The sequence below is a fragment of the Stegostoma tigrinum genome, chromosome 2 (genome assembly GCF_030684315.1).
Source record: "Stegostoma tigrinum isolate sSteTig4 chromosome 2, sSteTig4.hap1, whole genome shotgun sequence".
NCBI lineage: Eukaryota > Metazoa > Chordata > Chondrichthyes > Orectolobiformes > Stegostomatidae > Stegostoma > Stegostoma tigrinum.
The window spans coordinates 117,511,001-117,534,218 of record NC_081355.1 but is presented as its reverse complement, the minus strand read 5'-3'; the positions used below and the strand labels follow the sequence as shown (position 1 = coordinate 117,534,218).

General features: G+C 42.4%; 1 protein-coding gene across 3 annotated transcripts in view; it reads left to right on the top strand.

Annotated features, from left to right (window-relative positions):
* The window catches only part of LOC125466429 (LIM zinc-binding domain-containing Nebulette), a 278,097-nt gene that overhangs the window by 21,574 nt on the left and 233,305 nt on the right, over positions 1-23,218 (top strand). Inside the window, exon 1 of one of the 3 annotated variants that reach the window (XM_048560935.2) lies at positions 778-882. The exons of the other annotated variants lie outside the window; for them this stretch is intronic. Coding sequence (XP_048416892.1) covers positions 842-882 — 41 coding nt within the window. The 5' untranslated portion in view covers positions 778-841. Of the gene's footprint in view, positions 1-777; positions 883-23,218 lie in introns of those variants that run through there. 3 annotated transcript variants of the gene reach the window in all.

Here is a 23,218-nt window from a genome sequence, read left to right as displayed (position 1 = left end):
GCCCCCACACCTCCTCCCTCACCCCTATCCCAGGCCCCAAGATAACTTTCCATATAAAGCAGAGGTTCACCTGCACATCTGCCAACGTGGTATACTGTATCCATTGTACCCGGTGTGGCTACCTCTACATTGGGGAAACCAAGCGGAGGTTTGGGGACTGCTTTGCTGAACACCTCCGCTCGGTTTGCAATAAACAACTGCACCTCCCATTCGCAAACCATTTCCACTCCCCCCTCCCATTCTTTTAGATGACATGTCCATCATGGGCCTCCTGCAGTGCCCAATGATGTCACCCGAAGGTTGCAGGAACAGCAACTTATATTCAACTTGGGAACCCTGCAGCCCAATGGTATCAATGTGGACTTCACAAGCTTCAAAATCTCCCCTTCCCCCACCGCATCCCAAAACCAGCCCAGTTCGTCCCCTCCCCCCACTGCACCACACAACCAGCCCAGCTCTTCCCCTCCACCCACTGCATCCCAAAACCAGTCCAGCCTGTCTCTGCCTCCCTAACCTGTTCTTCCTCTCACCCATCCCTTCCTCCCACCACAAGCCGCACCTCCATCTCCTACCTACTAACCTCATCCCACCTCCTTTTATCTGTCCGTCTTCCCTGGACAGACCTATCCCCTCCCTACCTTCCCACTTATATTCTCCTCTCCACCTATCTTCTTTTCTCTCCATCTTCGGTCCGCCTCCCCTCTCTCCCTATTTATTCCAGAACTCTCACCCCATCCCCCTCTCTGATGGGTCTAGGCCCGAAACGTCAGCTTTTGTGCTCCTGAGATGATGCTGGGCCTGCTGTGTTCATCCAGCCTCACATTTTACTATCTAGAAGAGAATGTTAGACCTTTTTAGTCTGATCTCTTTTCTGAAATCCAGGTATTGTTGTCTTTGTTCAGTTCATGGATTTGCACTATCATGTTGCCTCTTCCAGACTTATCATTCCTCACTTAGGCTTTTTTTTTAAACTGCGGTTAACCAAGATTTTGAGGCAGCAAAATATATAGACCTGAATTTTTATCAGGCAGCACCTAGCAACTTGGAATAAAATCGTTAAAGAATGCCTGAATGTGCATGTTATGTTTTGAAACAAATAGTCGCTACGTTTGTTAGAAATACCAATGGTTATTGTGCATATTTTTGAGCCTGCCAAAACAATGTCTATGAGCAAAGCTGCAACATTATCTTGGCTGGTAGAACTTTGAAAATTTAGGTAATGCTGTATAAACATGAGTATTAGCATATCATGCTTTAGAAATGCGATTAAGCATATACTGTTCTTCCTGATATCTCGTGTTTGTCCTTTGCACACATTTTTAAGAAGCACGATAAACAGAAAACTGCAACAGATCATTATGGCAGTAACAGCGTAAGGGAGCTGAATGGTATCTGGTTGCTAAGGCAACTGCTGCTGTGCAACCAATATTTTCTTGTTTTTGTGTTTTTCTCTTGTGGTGAAACTACCAATTCTAAATGAGTAGTATCTTTCTTGGAGGGATACCCTCAGTTTAAAAAAAGCAGCTTGAATTAGAATTTGAAGCAGTCGTGCTGCTAGAATCAGGAAGAATGGCATGGGAATTATGGTTCTCAATACGAAATAAACTAACCGCACTTGATTACAAGTGATGTTATGTTGAGCGTTTCCTTCACAATTAAACACCTTTTTGGATGTTGTATGTTGTTGTCATTGCTTTTAACTGTGTGGCTGCTTCAGTGAGCCCCAGTTGCTGTGGAGCTCTCGTGTGACATTTTGGGACAACCAAGAATGTTTGTATGTTTAAAGATCAAGAGAATTTAAGGGCTAAACTTCTGATCAGCGATAGTGGCAAATATAAATTCAAGCTCATTTAACTGCAATTCATCAAATGAAAGAAGTTCCAAGATTGGGGTGTGAAACAGATGATATGAGAGTAGTACAACCTTTACATAGGCTAAGATGGTCTTGCCGAAATGGCAGCACCAAATGGAGTGCTGTTGCTAAGGAAACCTGAATAATACCAGGCAAAAACAGGAGTATTTTATTGTCCTGTTTTTGATGCACACGTGATATCTCATATTTCAGTTGCAAATCAGTTCCTGTTTTTGAGATGGAGATCATAATGTTTTTGATACTTTATGTAAAACATTAAAGGGGGAGGAGATGGCCTAGTGGTATTGTCACTGTACTGTTAATCAAGAGCCGTAGATAATGTTCTGGGGGACCCGGATTCGAATCCTGCCATGGCAGATGGTGGAATTTGAATTCAACAAATGCCTGGAATTAAGAGTGTAATGATGACTATGTATGCATTATAACAAAGTACCTGCAGTGCCACAATGATGCCACCCGTAGCTTGCAGGAACAGCAACTCATGTTACGCTTGGGAACCCTGCAGCCCAATGGTATCAATGTGGATTTCGCAAGCTTCAAAATCTCCCCTTCCCCCACTGCATCCCAAAACCAGCTCGGCTCGTCCCTGCCTCCCTAACCTGTTCTTCCTCTCACCTGTCCCCTCCTCCCACCTCCAAGCTGCACCTCCATTTCCTACCTATTAACTTCATCCCGCCCCCTTGACCTTTCCGTCCTCCCTGGACTGACCTATCCCCTCCCTATCTCCCTACCGATACTCTCCTTTCCACCTATCTTCTCCTCTATCCATCTTCGGTCCGCCTTCCCCTCTCTCCCTATTTATTTCGGAATCCTCTCCCCATTCCCCTTTTCTGATGAAGGGTCTAGGCCTGAAACATCAGCTTTTGTGCTCCTGAGATGCTGCTTGGCCTGCTGTGTTCATCCAGCTCCACACTTTGTTATCCCAGATTCTCCAGCATTGTCTCTGTTACACTATGCATCCATTGTTGATTGTTGCAAAAAACCATCTGGTTTCCCTTTGAGGGAAGGAAACTGCCATCCTTACCTGGTCTGGTCTAAAATATGAGCCCAGACCCACAGCAATGTGGTTGAATCTTAACTGCCCTCTGAGCAATTTGGGATGAGCAATAAATGCTGCCTAGCCAGCAACGCTGTCATTCCATAAACAAATGAAGGAAAAAAAGATTAAAATTTTTAAGAATTCATGAAGTGTAGAAAATTCATGACAAATTTAATGTAATGTAATGACATGAGGTTGAAAAATAAATTGTACCACATCCTCCATACAGCCCGCATCCCAGCTTTCAGTGAGTTTCTAAAGCAACTATGTGCTGAGGTGTTTATGCCACAATTATATTGCTGGGAGGTGATTCCTCATGTTGTGGCTCCCCTATACGTAAAAGTTTAGGAGTTGCACCATGGCTCCAGTTTAATTTGCCCCTGAGCCAGGAGTCATAGAATCATAGAGTATTACAGCATGGAAACAGGCCCTTCACTCAAACTGGCTCATGGTGCCCATTCAGCTAGTTCCAATTGCCTGCATTTCATCTATATCCCTCTAAACCCTTCCCATCCAAGTACCTATATAAATGTTCTGAGGAAGCGCCATTGGACCCGAGACGTTAACTTTGTTTTCTCCTTCACAGATGCTGCCAGATCTGCTGAGCTTCTCCAGCAACTTTGTTTTTGTTTTTTAGATGCTGCTATTGTACCAGCCTCAACCACTTTCTCTGACAGCCCATTCCACATATGCAGTACTCTTTGCGTGAAGAAGTTCCCCTTAGGTTCTTCTCAAATCTTTTTCCTCTCACCTTAAATCAATGCCCTCTAGTGTTCAGTTCGCCATCCCTGGGAAATAGACGATATGCATTCATCCTACCTATGCCCCTTATGATTTTATACACCTCAATAAGGTCACCCCTTATTCTTCTTCGCTGTAAGGAATAAAGTCCTATTGTGGCCAACTTTTCCCTGTAACTCAGGCCTATTGGTCCTGGCAACTTCCTTGTACATCTTCTTTGCACACTTTCCCATTTAACTATGGCTCTCCTATAACAGGGGACCAAAACTGTAGGGAATTCTCCAAGTGCGACCTCACCAATGACTTGTACAACTGTAACATAACGTCCCAACTCAGTGTCTCAACCGATGAAGGCCAGCATGCTAAATGCCTTCTTCACCACCTTGTCCGCCTGTGACGCCACTTTCAACAAACTGTGAACTTGTACTCCTAGGTCCCTCTGTTCCACAACATTCTTCAGGACCTTACCGTTTATTGTATAAGACCTACCTTGGTTTGACTTCCCAAAGTGCAATGCCTCTCACTTATCTGTATTGAATTGCATTTACTAATCCTCAGGGCGCTTCCCCATGTGATCAAGATGCCCCTGTAATTTTTGCTGTCAACAATACCTCCTAATTTTGTATCATCCACAAACTTACTATTCATGCCTTATACATCCACATCCACATCTTTTATGTAAATAACAAATAACAAAGGTCCCAGCACCGGCCCCTGTGGCATACCACTAGACACTGACCTCTTGTCTGGGAAACAAACTTCAATCATCACCCTCTGCTTCCTACCATTGAGCCAATTTTGAATCCAATTAGCTAGCCCTCCCTGGATCCCATGTAACCTAACCTTCATGACTAGCCTGCCATAAAGTCTATAAAGATAACATCCACTGCCCTACCCTCATCTATCCTCTTGGTTAGCTCTTCAAAAAACTCTAAAAGATTTGTCAGACATGATCTCCTGCCCATAAATCCTTGCTGAGTATCCCAAACCAGACCTTGAGTATCAAATGTTGGTTGATCCCATCCTTCAGTATCCTCTCCAATAACTTGCCTACCACTGATGTCAGGTTCACTGGCCTGTAGTTCCCAGGCTTGGCTACCATTCTTAAACAATGGAACAACTTTAGCCACTCTCCAGTCTTGTGGAACTTCACCAGTGACTAAAGATGAAGCAAATATCTCTCTGCAGGGGCCTTTGTAATCTTCTTCCCTGGCCTCCCACAATGTCCGAGGATAGACTCAGTCAGGCCCAGGGGATTTATCCACCTTTAATGTGCTTTAAGGCTGCAGATGCCTCCTATCTGGTAATATGTGCACAATTCAAAACATGCCCACATGATCCCTTCAAAGCAAGGGTAAGTGGTCCCTGTCAGATTGAGAATACGTTAAGTCAGGTGACTTATCTGGTAAAGATGCCAGAAAGGAAAAGGATTTATCTGGTATGTCATATGAACATGCTGAAACTTGTCTATAATAGGGAAAGGGGATCAAAGAAACAGGTATTAGTACTGCCACTCAGAGTAAGGAATCAAACCGAGATGATTTGGATTTTGGTGTGCCTCAAAATAAAATGAATAATGAGCAAGCCCTTAAGAAATGGGATAGGGTAGTGAGCTATCAGTTCCAGGAACAGAGAACTGAATTGAAAGATTTGTTAGCGTTTTGAGGACCCATGTAGAAATAGAATAGAGAGGACTAATGCCATAATACATGAAGTTGACATAGGGAATGCTGTTCCAATAAAATAAGACCCCCACAGGCTTAATGCCATCAAAACATTAGCACAGGTTCAGTAGACCTCGTAGAGATGAATCAAAGCGAGTGGAGTTAAGATCATATTGGTTCCCAAACCTGATGGTACTCAGCCATTCTGCATAGATTGTTGAAAGGTCAATGCCGTGAACAAATTACTAATTACAAGGCTGGGGGATTGTGTGGAAAAAGTAAGACAAGCTACTTATATCACAAAATTGGACTTGCTTTGAAGTTACTGGAAAGTACCTTTGTTGAAAAGAGCAAAAGAAGTTTCTGTTTTTGTGAACCCAAATGGGCTATATCAATTTAAAGTAATGCTCTTTGGAATGAAAAATGCACCAGTCACTTTTCAAGGCTTACGATCAGAGTTTTTGCAGAATTGACTAATTGTGCTGTTTACATAGCTGACTTAGTGATCTTTAGTCATTTCTGGAAAGATCACATGAAGCATTTGGCAGAGCTCTTTGAGGCACTACGCGAAGAAAAGTTTGTCATAAACTTGGCAGAAACGATATTTTGCAAAGGTGGAAGTGACATCAGATTCGGATGGATGACACTGAGGAAAGAAAATATGAAGGCCACTGAGGAATTTAAAAGACCACCTGCAAAAAAGGAAGCGCTACAATTTTTAGGATTGAGTGGATTCTCCAGGAAACTTGTATGTAGCATAGTGGCAGTATTGATGGATTTGTTTTTTAAAAAAAAGCACAAAATTTTATTGGACAGAGCAATGTCAGGACGAATTTGAGGATTTAAAAACAGTGTGAACCACTGCACCAGTCTTAGCCATGCGTAATTTTGTGAAACCCTTCAAAGTTGCCATCCGTGCAAGCAATGTACGTGTTAGAGCTGTATTGTTACAGAAGGATGATTGTGGAGCTGAAAGGCCAGTCGGTATTTTTCCCAACAAACCCTCAATATCCACCATAAAAAATGCTTAACCAACAAAAAAGAGTTATTGAGGTTGGTAATGTTCCTGTTGCAAACAATGCATTAGAGACAGTTGTGTATACCGATCATAATACTTTGACATTTCTGGAAAGATCTAAGAACTAGAACATATGAGGAACATTTGAGGACTCTGGGACTATACTCATTGGAGTTTAGAAGGGTGAGGGGGGGGATCCAGTTGAAATTTACAGAATGCTGAATGGCCTGGACAGAGTGGATGTTGGGAAGATGCTTCCATTGGCAGGAGAGACGAGGACCCGAGGGCACAGCCTTAGAGTGAAGGGAAGACCTTTTAGAACGGAGTTAAGGAGAAACTTCTTCAGCCAAAGAGTGTTGGATCTATAGAATTCACTGCCACAGGAGGCTGTGGAGGCCAGATCATTGAGTACATTTAAGACTGAGATAGATAGGTTCTTGATTATCAGGGATTACAGGGAGAATGCAGGAGAATGGGGTTGAGAAACTTATCAGCCATGATTGAATTTCAGAGCAGACTTGATGGGCCGAATGGCCTAACATCTGTTCCTATGTCTTATGGTCTCATGGTTTTCTTTTCTTCCTTAGCATCCATGATTCTCTCCTCAGTAAAACGGAGGAGAAATATTCATCAGAAATCTCCCCCATCTCCTGTTGCTGCACACATAGATGGCCATACAGATCTTTAAGGGGACCTATCGTCACCCTAGCCACCCTTTTATCTTAATATAGCTGTCAGCCCATTTTCGGATTATTTTTAACCTTATCTGCCAGATCGATCTCATACCCTCTATTTGCTCTTCTGATTTCCCCCTCGAGTGTGCTCCTGGAACCTTTTATTGTCATCTAGGGATTCACTTGAGCCTGATAACTTAAACGCAATGTATTCCTTCTTCCTTTTCCTGACCAGATCCTCAAATCCCTTATCAGTTAGGGATTGTTAAACCTGCCAGCTTTTCCCTTCACCCTAACAAGGATGTACTGTCCCTGGACTCTTGATATCACATTTTTAAAAACCTGCCATTTGCTATCATTCCTTTTCCTTCAAACAGACTCACCCAGTTGACCTCTGCTAGATTCTGTCAAATGGCCTCAAAATAGGCCCTGCCCCAGTTCAGCTCCTGAACCTTTGGACTTGATCTATCATTTTCCATAACAAGACATTCTTCCTTGTGACCAATTTCTCTCCATCAATCAATGGGCAGACATTCTTGTCCTTTTAAGTGTGTAGAGAAATGGACATTATATCAGAAAGTTTGTTAATTATTATAACACATTCAATGAGAGAATGTTGTGCCCTTGAAAACATGTAGTATGATCATTGACGAATTCAGTGTGCCTTGAAAACAAATAAAAGACAGCCACAAATCTACATGATTTGACATGCAGGAAACTAAAGTGTAAATTATGATATTGCTGTCAGCTCAGCATGTGTCCTAGTGGCACAGTGTGCCATTTGACATTGACTCATAGAATACTCGGCTGTCTTTGCTCAGATCAGCGTGTCTATATTGATTTAAATTGTATTGCAAATTCAGTGATCTCTTCAATATTGTTTACAGTAGACACCATCAGTAAGTTGACAAATTTTGCTTTAGACTTGTAGCTGTATGTAAAGGATGGTTGCACCATTTTTCTGGCATTATTCAGAAGCAAGATAAAAATGAGAATGTGCTTATTTGAGTATTGAACATCTTTCAGTCCTGTCAAAACCTGTTGACTTCTGCTGATGCTAGGAGTTCATGGCTGGATAATGCAAAGACAGAGGCTGGGACTGACCTGACTGATGGATGGTACATTTTTGTCCCATATATAGAACAAAGAACAAAGAAAATTACAGCACACTAACAGGCCCTTCAGCCCTCCAAGCCTGCGCTGATCCAGATCCTCTATCTAAACCTGTCACCTATTTTCCAAGGATCTGTTTCCCTCTGCTCCCTGCCCATTCATGTATCTGTCTAGATACATCTTAAATGATGCTATCGTGCCCGCCTCTACCACCTCTGCTGGCAACATGTTCCAGGCACCACCACTCTCTGCATATATAAAAAACTTGCATGGCATATCTCCCTTAAACCTTTCCCTTCTTACCTCGAAATCGTGACCCCTAGTAATTGAGTCCCCCACTCTGGGGGGAAAAAAGCTTCTTGCTATCCACCCTGTCTATACCTCTCATGATTTTGTAGACCTCAATCAGGTTCCCCCTCAACCTTCATCTTTCTAATGTAACTAATCCTAATTTATTCAACCTCTCTTCATAGCTAGCATCCTCCATACCAGGCAACATCCTGGTGAGGGATAATGGGAACTGCAGATGCTGGAGATTCCAAGATAATAAAATGTGAGGCTGGATGAACACAGCAGGCCAAGCAGCATCTCAGGAGCACAGGTGAACCTCCTCTGCACCCTCTCCAAAGAATCCACATCCTTTTGGTAATGTGGCGACCAGAACTGTACACAGTATTCCAAATGTGGTCGAACCAAAGCCCTATACAAGTGTAGCATGAAACTTGGCAATTGACCGGCACTAACGCCTCTGTTACCAAAGGGTAGATTACAGCACATTTCTAAATGCATATGGCTGTATAAAAGCAATTTGGATACCTGGTTTTATGATTACAAGGGAAAAATCAGAGAATAATGATGAATATGTAAATAAAAGGTAGAAAGATCATCTGTAATTTTGTGCAATTAATGTAGTAACATGGAATTCGTCTGAAATGGACTTCTCAGCTTTTAAATTCTGCTGCTCCTAGGTGCATTACTTTATACCACGTCAGAATATCCATTTGGGTTTGCCAAAAAATAACTGACTCTGGGGAAGTCTTTTAAAAACTGTCTCAAATGCTCTCCATACACCTGACGATGAAAATTTGAGAAAATGGAGGATCAGGTCTACTTTCCTTAATACACATTCTGCAAGATTAATGCACCTTGATGTATGTGAAAAATTGGTAAGATCAATTATCTTGATCACAGTTACACCAAATGAGACCCTACAAGCAGTGGTAATCTTTGGGATCCATGTCATGATGCTCCAGTGCACTGTCTGGTAATAGAATTCTCTGACCTAGTGAAAGTGAAGTTAATGATGAATTAAGGCAGGATATTACACCAGTCTCCAAAACAAGGGCAGTTACCTGCAGCTTCTCCATATTTTAATTGGGCTCCGGGCCTTGTTGGGGCCAAAATAAAATTCATCTTCATGTCACCCCATCATCTGATGATTTCATAGGACTCCTTGTGCTCTCACACACAAACACATTATCACATTGTGAGCATGGTGAGCACAGGCTTTACCAAGAGTACTAACAATCTTTGCACCAGCTGCTAACTCTTAAACAATTCATGAGTTGATGAATATGTTTTCTGTTTGTTTGGCATGGAGAATCCACCATCCAGAAAATGTAAATTAAACTTGAGAAAATAAAATTCAGTGATCTAATTTCTAAGTGAATTAATGACCCAGGTCAATAACTTCTCAAAGATCTAAGCAGTTTATGATGAGACCACGTAATCTCCACACAGCTGTTGAAATTGAAACCTTACCCAAAATTATGTTCTGCCTTGTGTATGATTTAATGTGATGCAATGCCTTGTTGTAGGCTTGGTAGCAAATTCTAGAACCTTCAGCATTTTATAACATAGCTTGGAGTGGGTGTGTTAAGTAGCAATTCCATGAAAGTGACAGTGGTCAATTTTTTTTGGTTGGCAATAGTCAGATTTGGGGAGCTGGTAGACCAAATGCTGGAATCTTAAGAAAACCAGCAGAGGCCCTCGACATTGATTTAATGATGATTCATGATTTAATTTATTGTTTCATGACCCATAACATTGAATCATTAGGAAATTATTTATTTGGTATCCTGCTTTATTGCAAGTTTCTAAAAACTGTTATTAAACTGACCCTTTGTGTAACACTAATCTGTAGTACAGTGTAGTGTACCATTATTTGAAACTGAGTGATAACTTAAATTGCTAATATGGAAAATTATAGCATTCTTTCAAATGAAATAAACTGCAGCAGCATCTAGAATCAATCTACAGTTTCTAATTCTATAATAGAATAGTTTCTTTATGGATTGATCATCAACAACTTTTAAGTGAATTTAAAGCATGGTTCAATTTTATTGCATGAGAAAGAACTTAATGGAGGATGAAAACTACATCTGCCATGCTGCATTTTTCATCCAAACTGGTGCTAAAAATTCCTTGGTCATTTTATGCAGAGTTGTTACATGAATGAGGTTGTCATAATGTACCCTAGGGTATTGTATCTTCACAGGAGATGGACGTTTCTTAGAGCAGCTAAAATTACTGATATAGAAACAAAATATGTTGGAAATCCTTTTTAAAAAAAGAACCCAAAAAAGCAGAAGTGCAGATGGTGGAAATCTGAAACAAAAACAGAAATTTCTGGAGAAACCAGTCAGGCAGCATCAGTGGAGGGAATCAAAGTTAATCTTTCAGGTCATGATGACCTTTCATTGGTTTTTTTCAGTATTTTCAACTTTTATTGCAGATGCTAGAAACCTGAAGTATTTTGCTTTTGAAGTGACTGATATTTTTGCTCAGATGAAAATTCCAAATTTCTCCTAGTTTACCTCCTGGGGTCTTTAAAATATTTTCCTAAGTTGCACAGTTACATATGACTTTCTAGCATGGTGTTCTGCCACTGCAGGTCAATTTTAGATTGATTTAATCCATCTGTCTTTGCGAAAGAAGTCCAGTCTGTGAAAATATTATCTAAGTTCAGACGAGAAGTGTGATATGGACTTCTACAGGCTATTTAGCTCATCATGTCTTTGCTGGTCGAGAAATATCTGACTGCATTAATTCCATTTTCTAGCTCTTGGCTCATAGTTCTGGAGGCTGTGGCAACCAAGTGAATATCTAAATATAGCTTAAATTTTATGAGAGTTCGGATGTGACCATTCCTTCAAGCAGTGAGTTCCAGGCTATCACCTGGGCTATTGACTCCTGTATTAATCAAATAAGTGCCTTTCTATCCATCCCATCTATGACCGTCATAATCTAATATATCTCTGGCAGGTCCCCTCTCAACTTTTGCTGCTGCAAGGAAAACAGCTACCGCCAGCCCAATCTCTCCTCATAGCTCAGTCCCTCCAGACCAGGCAGCATTTTGGTAAATTTCGTCAACACCTTCTCTAGTGCAGTTCTGTCCTTCTGGTAATTTGGTGACCAGAACTGCACAAAGTACTGTGGTTCCGGCCTAACCAGCATTTTATACAATTCCAGCATAACCTCCCTACTCTCTTTATTTTAGGCCATGAGGGCCCTTATCAAAAGCTGTGCTAAATCCATGTAATCCACATTAACTGCATTACCCTCATGAAAAAGAGTGATCAAAATTGTCTTGTTGAACAGATCCATGCTGATTATCCCCTTGATTTAATCCACGTCTTTCCAAGTACAGATACATTCTCTCCCTCAGAGTTCTTTTTAAGAACTCACCCACCACTGAGTTCAGATTGACAGGCCTGTAATTTCTTGGTTCTAACCCTTCCTCCATTTTATAAAAAATAATGAGGCAATGATAGCAATCCTCCAATCCTCTGGAATCTACCTGTGGCAAGAGAGGATTTGACAATTATTGCCGGGACCCCTGCTATCTCCTCCTTTGACGCCCTCAGTAGCTTTGGGCTTACCTCATCTAGAACTGCAGATTTATTCACTTGAGGTTGCTAAACCGGCTAGTTTCTCCCCTCTGTCTCACTGACTCTCTGTTAATGTTGTCTAATGTTTCACAGTCTCCCACCCTGACATGTTACCTATACTTGTTGTCCTTTTCCGTTGCACAGATCAATGCAACGTATTCATTTAGGCCTGTGCCATCATCTTTTGCACACAGAATACCTCTATGCCCCCCAATAGGCCTTGCTCTTTCCCTAGTTATTCTTTTGCTCTTTATATATTTCAAACATCTCAAAAAGGTTTCTATTATTTTACCCACTTTTTTCATGCTCTCTCTTAGCTTCCTAAACTCAAAATAAGAATTGCGGATGCTGGAGATCTCAAACACCATCAGAAATTGCTGGTGAAACTCATCAGGTCTGGCAGCATCTTTGGGAAGGCAGCAGAATTAACATTTTGAGTCCAGTGACTTCTCATCGACCATTCTCTTACTGTTCCGAAAGCCCTTTTTAAAGTCAGTCCTGCTCTCCAGCATCTCTGTGTTGAGACCCCACAGTAACTCTGTAAGATTTCTCTTTGTTTTGTTTCCAAACCCTAATTCTCATTTTTGAAATTTCTTTCTTGCTCTTTAGTTTTATCTTACACTTAATGAAATACTGTGCATGATTTTTCGCATTTTCTTTCATAGTCCTTACTATGAAGTTGTGATCCAATTTTCATTTTCCCTTTACATGGATGAAAAATATACCTGAAACAAAATTACTCACTCACTCATCTCAAACCCTTGTTTCTTTTCATAGGTCTGCTGTTTACCTGTGGAATTAAATATTTTGAAAGGGTGACCAAAGCTACACTGTATGCCTGATGACTGGAGATTGTGTTATGCATCAAACTATTTTACAGGTTCTCCAAGCACACATCGATCAGGTCTTGCTGAAACTGACTTTTCAGTAAATTTGTCAGGACAAATTTCATTGTGCTACAGGAGTTGTTATGTACTAGTAACAAGGAAGCCATCGTCGGAGTTGTTGAGTGGGAGTTTTTGGGGGCCATGTTGCCAAGTTTGTGTTGAATTCAACTTCGACTGGACAGCTTTAGTTTTAAAATAGACTTATGTAACTAGCGTTACCAGCAACACTTTAGATGTTGATGTAGACCGGTGTATGACCTAATAACAAGAGTGTAATTTGCTGGGCAGGTTTACAAGACTATTAATTCAACTTTGATTGAAGTTGAATCTTGTTATTTTTCCATTTATAGCATCATGGTTCAAAAGCAACCCGGGTGATTGGGATTGAATTTTTTGTACTGTTATAAATGGCTCAAAGTTAAATAGATCTGGTCACTCGAAACTATTTCTTTTGGTTAAAGGCACAAAATCCAATAAGGAAGATGGCATTGCTGGAATTTGTACTGGGGAATGAGGAATCAAATGTTATTAGGAACATGTGTAGGAAAAATGATCTAGTATCTCCCTTATAGAGGAAGTTTATGACCAGTCTGGGGTAAAAACACTACACTGGAGGAGTGCTCATCTCTGTGGGTTTGAGAATGGATTTTTTTCCCAGGTGAATTAGAATGAAAGATTGGCAGATAAAACATGCAAGGGAACAGTGAACTGACTTCAAGGTGGAGATAGTTTAGGTTTATTTGAGATATATTTCCACAATACAGAACAGTAAGATAAGCACAGCTAGTGCTCACTAATTGATGAAAGGGATAGAAACTAAAATGAAGCATAAAAAAAGCACATGACAGATGTCAGATTAATAAAGTAAATTGAGAATAAAGCTAATTCGACAGTTCAGAGATGCAATAAAAAGGCAAAGAAAGAGGAAGAGTGCATATGAGAAGAGACTTTCAACTAAGACAATGGGAAATGTCAAAGATTTCTCGAGGCATAAAGGTAGTAAAATGATAATCAGAAGAAGTATGAGGCTCACGAAGGATGAAAACACAGGAACCTATGTATGGAAGTAGAATGAATGGCATAGGTACTAATTGTGTAATTTGCATATGTTTTGACCAATGAAGATGCCGCCAGCATCATAATGTAACTGAGGAAGTGGATGGCTTAAAAATGAAAAAGAGATATTTGAATAGTTGGCTGTACTTTAAAGATAATAAGTCACCAACTCTGTATGAGAAAAATCTATTTGAAGTTGTTGAGAGAAGTTGGGATGGAAAATACAGTGACACTAGACAAGATCTTTCAAATCACCTTGGATACCAGAGAACTGGAGAGTTGCTAATGTGCTCCCGAGATGCTGTTTGGCCTGCTGTGTTCATTCAGTCTCACATTTTATTATCTTGGAATTCTCCAGCATCTGCAGTTCCCATTATCTCAGTTGCTAATGTTGTACTGTTCAAAAATGGCTTTCAGAGAATGCCTTGCAACATTTGAAGATGATGCTGAACCTGGATCAGTTGTGAACTGATGGATTGAGTGAACAGGTGACAAATGAAATTTTACGTGAAAACTGTTAACTCAGACAATTCGTGTCAAGAGGAGAAGGAGTGGCAGTGTAATCCAACTGGCACAATTCTAGAAGCAGTGCAAGAAAAGAGACATGCAAGTAAAGGTTGTAGAAGGTAGGAGGGTAAGTTAAGAATGGTAAATTAAGGTATATGGCTTTATAAATTGAAACACAGTGTACAAAAAACAAGAGTTGTTCTTAAACACTGAGCGTCAAATAGAATAATGTGTCCCGTTCAGAGAACTGAATTTCATAATCCATGTGAAGATTTTCGAGAGAGTGCCGTAAAAAGGTTCCACATTAGGCTGTAAATGAATTATGTAGTGAGATTGGAAATGCTGGAGCTGTCAAGGCACTGGGTCATGATGTACAGAGACAAAGATTGAGATTTGATACAAGGTGCGCATGATTGAGAAGTCTAGACAGAGTTGATAGAAATGCCTCCCTTTTACAAAAGGATTTGAGAACCAGAGGACAAAAATTTAAGGTGACTGACAGATCTGTCACCATATTTGAAGCAATTCTTGATAAGGCGACAATTAGGTGTTCAAACAAGGCAAAGGCATAATTCTACCGGGGTGCATACAAGGGTACAGCTAAAAAGAGCCTGTCCAACAAATTAAGGTTCCTTTGCGTACTTATGCACCATACAGTTATGCTTGTTATCAAGGCATACAATTTGTCACGTGACTGTAAACAATGAGACAATTACAATATCGATGTCTCATTGGAACGCTGGACCAATGCTCAGTGAGATAAATGCTTTCTATTGTAAGGCTAATCTAGCTCCTGCTGTGCCCATATCCCATGTAAATACAAACAGGTTCCTATTTACAGTAATTAACCCTCCATAACGTTAATGGTTTTCTACTTTACATATGTTATCATGATTTTGCATTTTTGTGTAGCTAAGCAACCAATGTCGCCACAAGATCTGCATAGTTTTGAATTAGGCCTATGTTCAATATATTTTGTTTTAACCCTTAAAGTGCCTCAGTCAAGCGTTACTCAACACCAGTTCTCCCAGTCTGCTATATACTTATGACCTATATAGTTCTAGTTGTCTATTTCATTTTAATACTTACGGGAACTCACAAAATCAAAGGTGACATAGAAATTTTTTTACGCGGCAAGTCATTAAGATCTGGAATGCACTTCCTGAGAGATGGAGACAGTCGACTTGCACCTTTCCAAAAGGGATTGCTTGAGAACTGAAGATCTGAAAAAAAAACACATCATTTTGGCTAACAAAGTGTGAAGCTGGATGAACACAGCAGGTCAAGCAGCATCTTAGGAGCATAAAAGCTGATGTTTCGGGCCTAGACCCTTCATCAGAAAAGGGGGGTGGGGAGAGGATTCTGAAATAAAAAGGGAGAGGGGGGAGGCGGATCGAAGGTGAATAGATGATAAGATAGGTGGGGAGGTAAGGAGGGGATAGGTCCGTCCGGGGAGGACGGACAGGTAAAGGGGGCAGGATGAGGTTAGTAGGTAGGAAATGAAGGTGCGGTTTGAGGTGGGAGGAGGAGATAGGTGAGAGGAAGAACAGGTTGGGGAGGCGGGGACGTGCTGGGCTGGTTTTGGGATGCAGTGGAGGGAGAGGAGATTTTGAAGCTGGTGAAATCCACATTGACATCATTGGGCTGCAGGTAAGGGACTGGCTGAATCGCTCTTGCAATGAACTGGCAAGGAGAGGATGGGCTGAATGGCCTCCTTCTGTCTCGTAACCTTTCTGTGAAACAAATATAACCTGACCTGCCAAGAATTGCTTTCAACTGATGTCAATTAATAAAGCCTCATTAATTGCACGAATAATACAGAATGTTTTTCTAAGGTTGTGATCAAGAAAATGTGTTGAGGAAGAATTGAGGAAGCATAATATTTGCATCTTGTTTGCTCTTTACTGCTTTGTTTCTCTGAGTTACAGCATTCATCTCTTGTTGAAGTCCTGTACCAAAGCTCAATTTGTTGCTGGCTCTACATTTTACTTGGTAATTATACTACATATCTAATCTGGTGTCAAATCAGAAGGGAAATGTGAAATGGAATATTTGCAATGGTAATATGAAAATATTTGAAATCACAATCATTGATCAACTGTTGTTGTGTCCTTGAAATGATTTGGCTCAGAGGCCTGTATATTTGCAAGATAACCGACATGTTTGGAAATGTCTCACACTTGGACAGGATACTGACGGTAGACAATAAGATGTAGGAATAAAAATATGCTATTCTGCCTGTTGAGTATGCTTGGCTATTGAATTAGATCATGGCTGATCTGATAATCCTCAATAACAATTTCCAGCCTTATCACAATGATGGTTTATTCCCTTAATGTTTAAAATTCTGTTTATCTCAGGCTTAAATATATATCACATTCCAGCACCTTGTCAGCCCTCTGCAGTGAAGAATTCTGCAGGCTGAGTACTCTCTGAGAGAAGTAAAATCACCCTCCTCTCCTTCTTAACTGGTTAACTCTATTCTGAGCTTATACCCTCTGCTGCTACACCCTCCTACAATGGAAAACAACCTTGCTGCATCTACTCTGTTAAGCACGCCTTCCCCCGGTCAAAAATCTTGAATGTTTCAATGAGGTTTCCTCTCATTCTTCTAAACTCCAACAAGTCTAACTTACAAAACCTCTTCTCATAAAGAAATCCCACCATATCTAGGATAAACTCAGTGAACCCTCTTTGGATTGTCTCCAGTCTTGCCAATCTTTCCATACATAAGGGGATCAGAACTGTTCTCAATATTCCAGCTGTGGTCTAACTTGTGCTTACATAGCTTTAGCAAGACCACTCTCTATTTTTAGATTGTACTCCCTTTGAAACAAAGGCCAATATTTCTTTTGCTTCCCTATTATTTACTGAACATGGATGCTAGCTTTTTGTGATCAGAGATAATGGGAACTGCAGATGCTGGAGAACCCAAGATAACAAAGTGTGAAGCTGGATGAACACAGCAGGCCAAGCAGCATCTCGGGAGCACAAAAGCTGACGTTTCGGGCCTAGACCCTCCTTCAAAGAGGAGGATGGGAGAGGGTTCAGAAATAAATAGGGAGAGAGGGGGATGCGGATCAAAGATGGATAGAGGAGAAAATAGGTGGAGAGGAGAGTATAGGTGGGGAGGTAGGGAGGGGATAGGTCAGTTCGGGGACTCCCCTCCTCCCACCTCAAGCCGTACCTCAATTTCCCACCTACCAACCTCATCCCCCCCTCCTTGACCTGTCTGTCCTCCCCGGACTGACCTATCCCCTCCCCACCTCCCCACCTATACTCTCCTCTCCACCTATCTTCTCCTCTATCTATATTCGGTCCGCCTCCCCCTCTCTCCCTATTTATTCCAGAATCCTCTCCCCATCCCCCTCTCTGATGAAGGGTCTAGGCCCGAAACGTCAGCTTTTGTACTCCTGAGATGCCGCTTGGCCTGCTGTGTTCATTCAGCTACACACTTTGGTAGCCTTTTGTGATTCATTTACTAGGACCCCAAATCTGTCTGTATTGCAGCTTTCAGTAGCCTTTTTCCTTCTGAACAAACATTAGCTCTTCTGTTTTTCCTGAGGAAGAACAATATCCCACATTATTGTCCCTCTGCTGTCATAACCTACCTACATCCCTCTGTATGTTCATTGCGCAGTCTTCACTATCTGCCTTCTGACCTAGTTTTGAGCAAACTTAGTGATTGTACATTCGCTTTCCTCATCCAAATCGTCAACTATGTTGTAAATAGTTGTGGCTCCCAGAAATGAAGCCTGTGGCACACCACTGCTTACAAGTTACCAGCCTGAAAATGCTCTCATTATCCTAACTCTGTGACTTCTACTATACAACCCAAACATCATGGGTTTTTATCTTTAAGTAGCCTTCCATGTGATACCCGTTCGTTTTGGAACTCCAAATATGTTACATCTACACGTTCCCTTTAGCTATGCTGCTTGTTATCTCCTTGAAGAACTGTAATAAATTTGTCAGGCATGATTTTTCCCTTCATGAAGCCGTGCTGACTCTGTTTGATAACGTTATGTATTTCTAAATGCTGTGCTATTAAATCCATGTCCTTTCCCAGTGACAGTTGTTAAGCCAACTGGTTTATAGGTTAGAGATAATGGGAACTGCAGATGCTGGAGATTCCAAGATAATAAAATGTGAGGCTGGATGAACACAGCAGGCCAAGCAGCATCTCAGGAGCACAAAAGCTGACGTTTCGGGCCTAGACCCTTCATCAGAGAGGGGGATGGGGGGAGGGAACTGGAATAAATAGGGAGAGAGGGGGAGGCGGACCGAAGATGGAGAGTAAAGAAGATAGGTGGGGAGGTAGGGAGGGGATAGGTCAGTCCAGGGAAGACGGACAGGTCAAGGAGGTGGGATGAGGTTAGTAGGTAGCTGGGGGTGCGGCTTGGGGTGGGAGGAAGGGATGGGTGAGAGGAAGAACCGGTTAGGGAGGCAGAGACAGGTTGGACTGGTTTTGGGATGCAGTGGGTGGGGGGGAAGAGCTGGGCTGGTTGTGTGGTGCAGTGGGGGGAGGGGATGAACTGGGCTGGTTTAGGGATGCAGTAGGGGAAGGGGAGATTTTGAAACTGGTGAAGTCCACATTGATACCATATGGCTGCAGGGTTCCCAGGCGGAATATGAGTTGCTGTTCCTGCAACCTTCGGGTGGCATCATTGTGGCAGTGCAGGAGGCCCATGATGGACATGTCATCAAGAGAATGGGAGGGGGAGTGGAAATGGTTTGCGACTGGGAGGTGCAGTTGTTTGTTGCGAACTGAGCGGAGGAGTTCTGCAAAGCGGTCCCCAAGCCTCCGCTTGGTTTCCCCAATGTAGAGGAAGCCGCATCGGGTACAGTGGATGCAGTATACCACATTGGCAGATGTGCAGGTGAACCTCTGTTTAATGTGGAATGTCATCTTGGGGCCTGGGATGGGGGTGAGGGAGGAGGTGTGGGGACAAGTGTAGCATTTCCTGCGGTTGCAGGGGAAGGTGCCGGGTGTGGTGGGGTTGGAGGGCAGTGTGGAGCGAACAAGGGAGTCACGGAGAGAGTGGTCTCTCCGGAAAGCAGACAGGGGTGGGGATGGAAAAATGTCTTGGGTGGTGGGGTCGGATTGTAAATGGCGGAAGTGTCGGAGGATAATGCGTTGTATCCGGAGGTTGGTAGGGTGGTGTGTGAGAACGAGGGGGATCCTCTTGGGGCGGTTGTGGCGGGGGCGGGGTGTGAGGGATGTGTTGCGGGAGACGCGGTCAAGGGCGTTCTCAATCACCGTGGGGGGAAAGTTGCGGTCCTTAAAGAACTTGGACATCTGGGATGTGCGGGAGTGGAATGTCTTATCGTGGGAGCAGATGCGGCGGAGGCGGAGGAATTGGGAATAGGGGATGGAATTTTTGCAGGAGGGTGGGTGGGAGGAGGTGTATTCTAGGTAGCTGTGGGAGTCGGTGGGCTTGAAATGGACATCAGTTACAAGCTGGTTGCCTGAGATGGAGACTGAGAGGTCCAGGAAGGTGAGGGATGTGCTGGAGATGGCCCAGGTGAACTGAAGGTTGGGGTGGAAGGTGTTGGTGAAGTGGATGAACTGTTCGAGCTCCTCTGGGGAGCAAGAGGCGGCGCCGATACAGTCATCAATGTACCGGAGGAAGAGGTGGGGTTTGGGGCCTGTGTAGGTGCGGAAGAGGGACTGTTCCACGTAACCTACAAAGAGGCAGGCATAGCTGGGGCCCATGCGGGTGCCCATGGCCACCCCCTTAGTCTGTAGGAAGTGGGAGGAGTCAAAAGAGAAGTTGTTGAGTGTGAGGACGAGTTCAGCTAGGCGGATGAGAGTGTCGGTGGAGGGGGCCTGGTCGGGCCTGCGGGACAGGAAGAAGCGGAGGGCCTTGAGGCCATCTCCATGCGGAATGCAGGTGTACAGGGACTGGACGTCCATGGTGAATATGAGGTGTTGGGGGCCAGGGAATTGGAAGTCCTGGAGGAGGTGGAGGGCGTGGGTGGTGTCACGGACATAGGTGGGGAGTTCCTGGACCAAAGGGGAGAAAATGGAGTCTATCTCCACCTATCTTCTTTACTCTCCATCTTCGGTCCGCCTCCCCCTCTCTCCCTATTTATTCCAGTTCCCTCCCCCCATCCCCCTCTCTGATGAAGGGTCTAGGCCCGAAACGTCAGCTTTTGTGCTCCTGAGATGCTGCTTGGCCTGCTGTGTTCATCCAGCCTCACATTTTATTATCTTGGTTTATAGGTTAACAAGGTGTAGAGTTGAATGAACACATCAGGCCAAGCAGCATCACAGGAGCAGGAAGGCTGACGTTTTGGGCCTAGACCCTTTCTGAAGAAGGTTCTAGACCCGAAACGTCAGCTTTCCTGCTCCTGGGATGCTGCTTGGCCTGCTGTGTTCATTCAACTCTACACCTTGTTGTCTCAGATTCTCCAGCATCTGCAGTTCCTACTATCTCTGGTTTATTGGTTCCTGTTTTTGTTGTCTCCCTTCCATAGAATCCCTACAATGTAGAAACAGGCCATTCAGTCCAACAGGTCCACATCAACTCTCCAAAGAGCATCCCAGTCAGCCTCACCCCCTCTACCCTATTCCTTTAGCCCTGCATTTCCCATTGCTGATCCACCTAACCTACACATCCCTGGACACTGTGGAAATTTAGCATGGCCAATTCACCAAAACCACACAGTTTTAGACTGTGGGATGAAACCTGAACACCTGGAGGACAGTCACACAGGCGTGTGGAGAATGTGCAAACACCACATAGACAGTCGGCTGAGGTGGAATTAAGCCTGGGTTTCAGGTGCTGTGAGGCAGCCGTGCTAACCACAGAGCCACTGAGCTGCCTCTTTTGAATAAGTGTGTTACATTGGCAGTTTACTACTCCTTTGGGACTTTTCCCAAATCTAAGGATTCTTGGAATGTTATGACCAATGTATCTACTGTCTCTGTTAAGAGTTCTTTTGAAATCTTCAGACGCTGTCCATCAGGCTTGGGGAACTACTGGCCTTTAGCCACATGACTATCCCTAATACTTTGTCTCCAGTCAAAGTTATTATATTTATTTCCTCCTCCCACTCTAGCCCCTTGATTATTTATTATTTCTGGGATTGTCTTCCACTGTGAAAACAGAAGCAAAGTATTTGTTCATGTCCTCTGTCAATTTCTGGTTTCCCATAATTATTCTTCAGCCTCATTCTGACTTTGGCCTCTCTATGCATTTTTAAATACTCAAAGAAGCTCTTACTGTTATTTTTATATTGTTAGTTTGCTCTCACAGTTTATTTTCACCTTGTGTTTTGGTCATCTTTTGCTGGCTTTTAAAACTTTATGAATCCTTTGTTTTACCACAAGTCTTTGCCAAATCGATACTTCATCCACATTTTGGTAAGGAAATCTTCCATCCTTACTCAATCTGACATACATGTGACTCCAGAATAATAGCAGTGTGATTGACTCAGCTCTGTTGTTTTTCTAATACATTACCTGTAGTGATTGTCTTTTGTTCAAAATAATTATTTTGACACAAATCAAAGGTACTAACCCTAACCTTTTCAAATATAGCACATCAACCCCATTTTGTTGTAAAGGTTTTGCAGTAACAGTGCCAGTTTTGTTTTCATCAAGTCTTTGATAAAATTCTGACACGTGTTTCAATTCTGCTACTTTTAATTGGGCTCTGAAAGCTTGGCAAACCACTCAGCTCAAGGGCACTTGGAGATGAGCAACAAATGCTGACTTTGCAAGTGATGGCCCATCAGCCACATGAAATGTCAGTGTCAAATTTTACTACCTGACTAAATAGTTGAAGATCTGTTAAGCGTACCTATATAATTTAATATTTGTCATCAGCAGTATGAGAACTGTAACCTCCTAATGTTGAAATCTTCACCTAATTTTGTTCAAATGTTTAGTTTCTAAGCAAAAAGAAAAACTAAGTTTTACAAAAAAAAGCAGGCTGTCACAGAAAACAATAGGAAGATACCCCTGTCTATTTTCTAACATCAAATAACCTGACTCTACGTTACATTTTTGGCATTCAGCCCAGTTCCACACTTGCATCAGGCTTCCAGATGGCAAGTCATGTAAATTAACTATTGATGTACAAGATGGCAGTTGATGATGTAGACCATAAATAATTGCCAAATAGCCGTCTCATTATCGGTTCAGTGATGTTTTGAAAGATTATTGATGAAACCATTCAACAGCAATAATAAGATCATAATATGTGTGCTCTACTTTAGTGAAAAGGCCATGTTGGCTCTATAAGGTTATGTAGTTTGCAGCAGTAGTGTTGATACCAGATGTGTGTGGCTGAAGTCCTGGGTTATGTTGCAGACCCAGATAGTGTCTGTGAGGGGTTGGAAATGCGTCACTCATCATGGAGGAATAGAAGCAAACAAGTTATCTTCCTATCAAGATTGTAGCATTATTTACAGCCCTGTCCCTCATTTAGAACTGTTCCAAGTAGAAAAACACAGTTGTATACATTGGCAAGCATATATGCATTTGATTTCAAATTATTAATTTGCTTCTATTAATTTCTGACAAATGTTGACATTTTCAGAAGTGTGAGCAAACATAGAACTAAAATAACGCCACTTGCACATTAGCTTTGTGGATTGAGCAGAGGGGGTAGGTTCCTTTGAGAGAAATGTGCACATTCTGCCTGCATGAATTAGTTTCATTTGTAGACTTGAAAAACCTTGTATTTATTTCACATTGAATGTTGCATTGTGGTGGCATTGTCTGTTGGAGGGCACAATAAACCTAG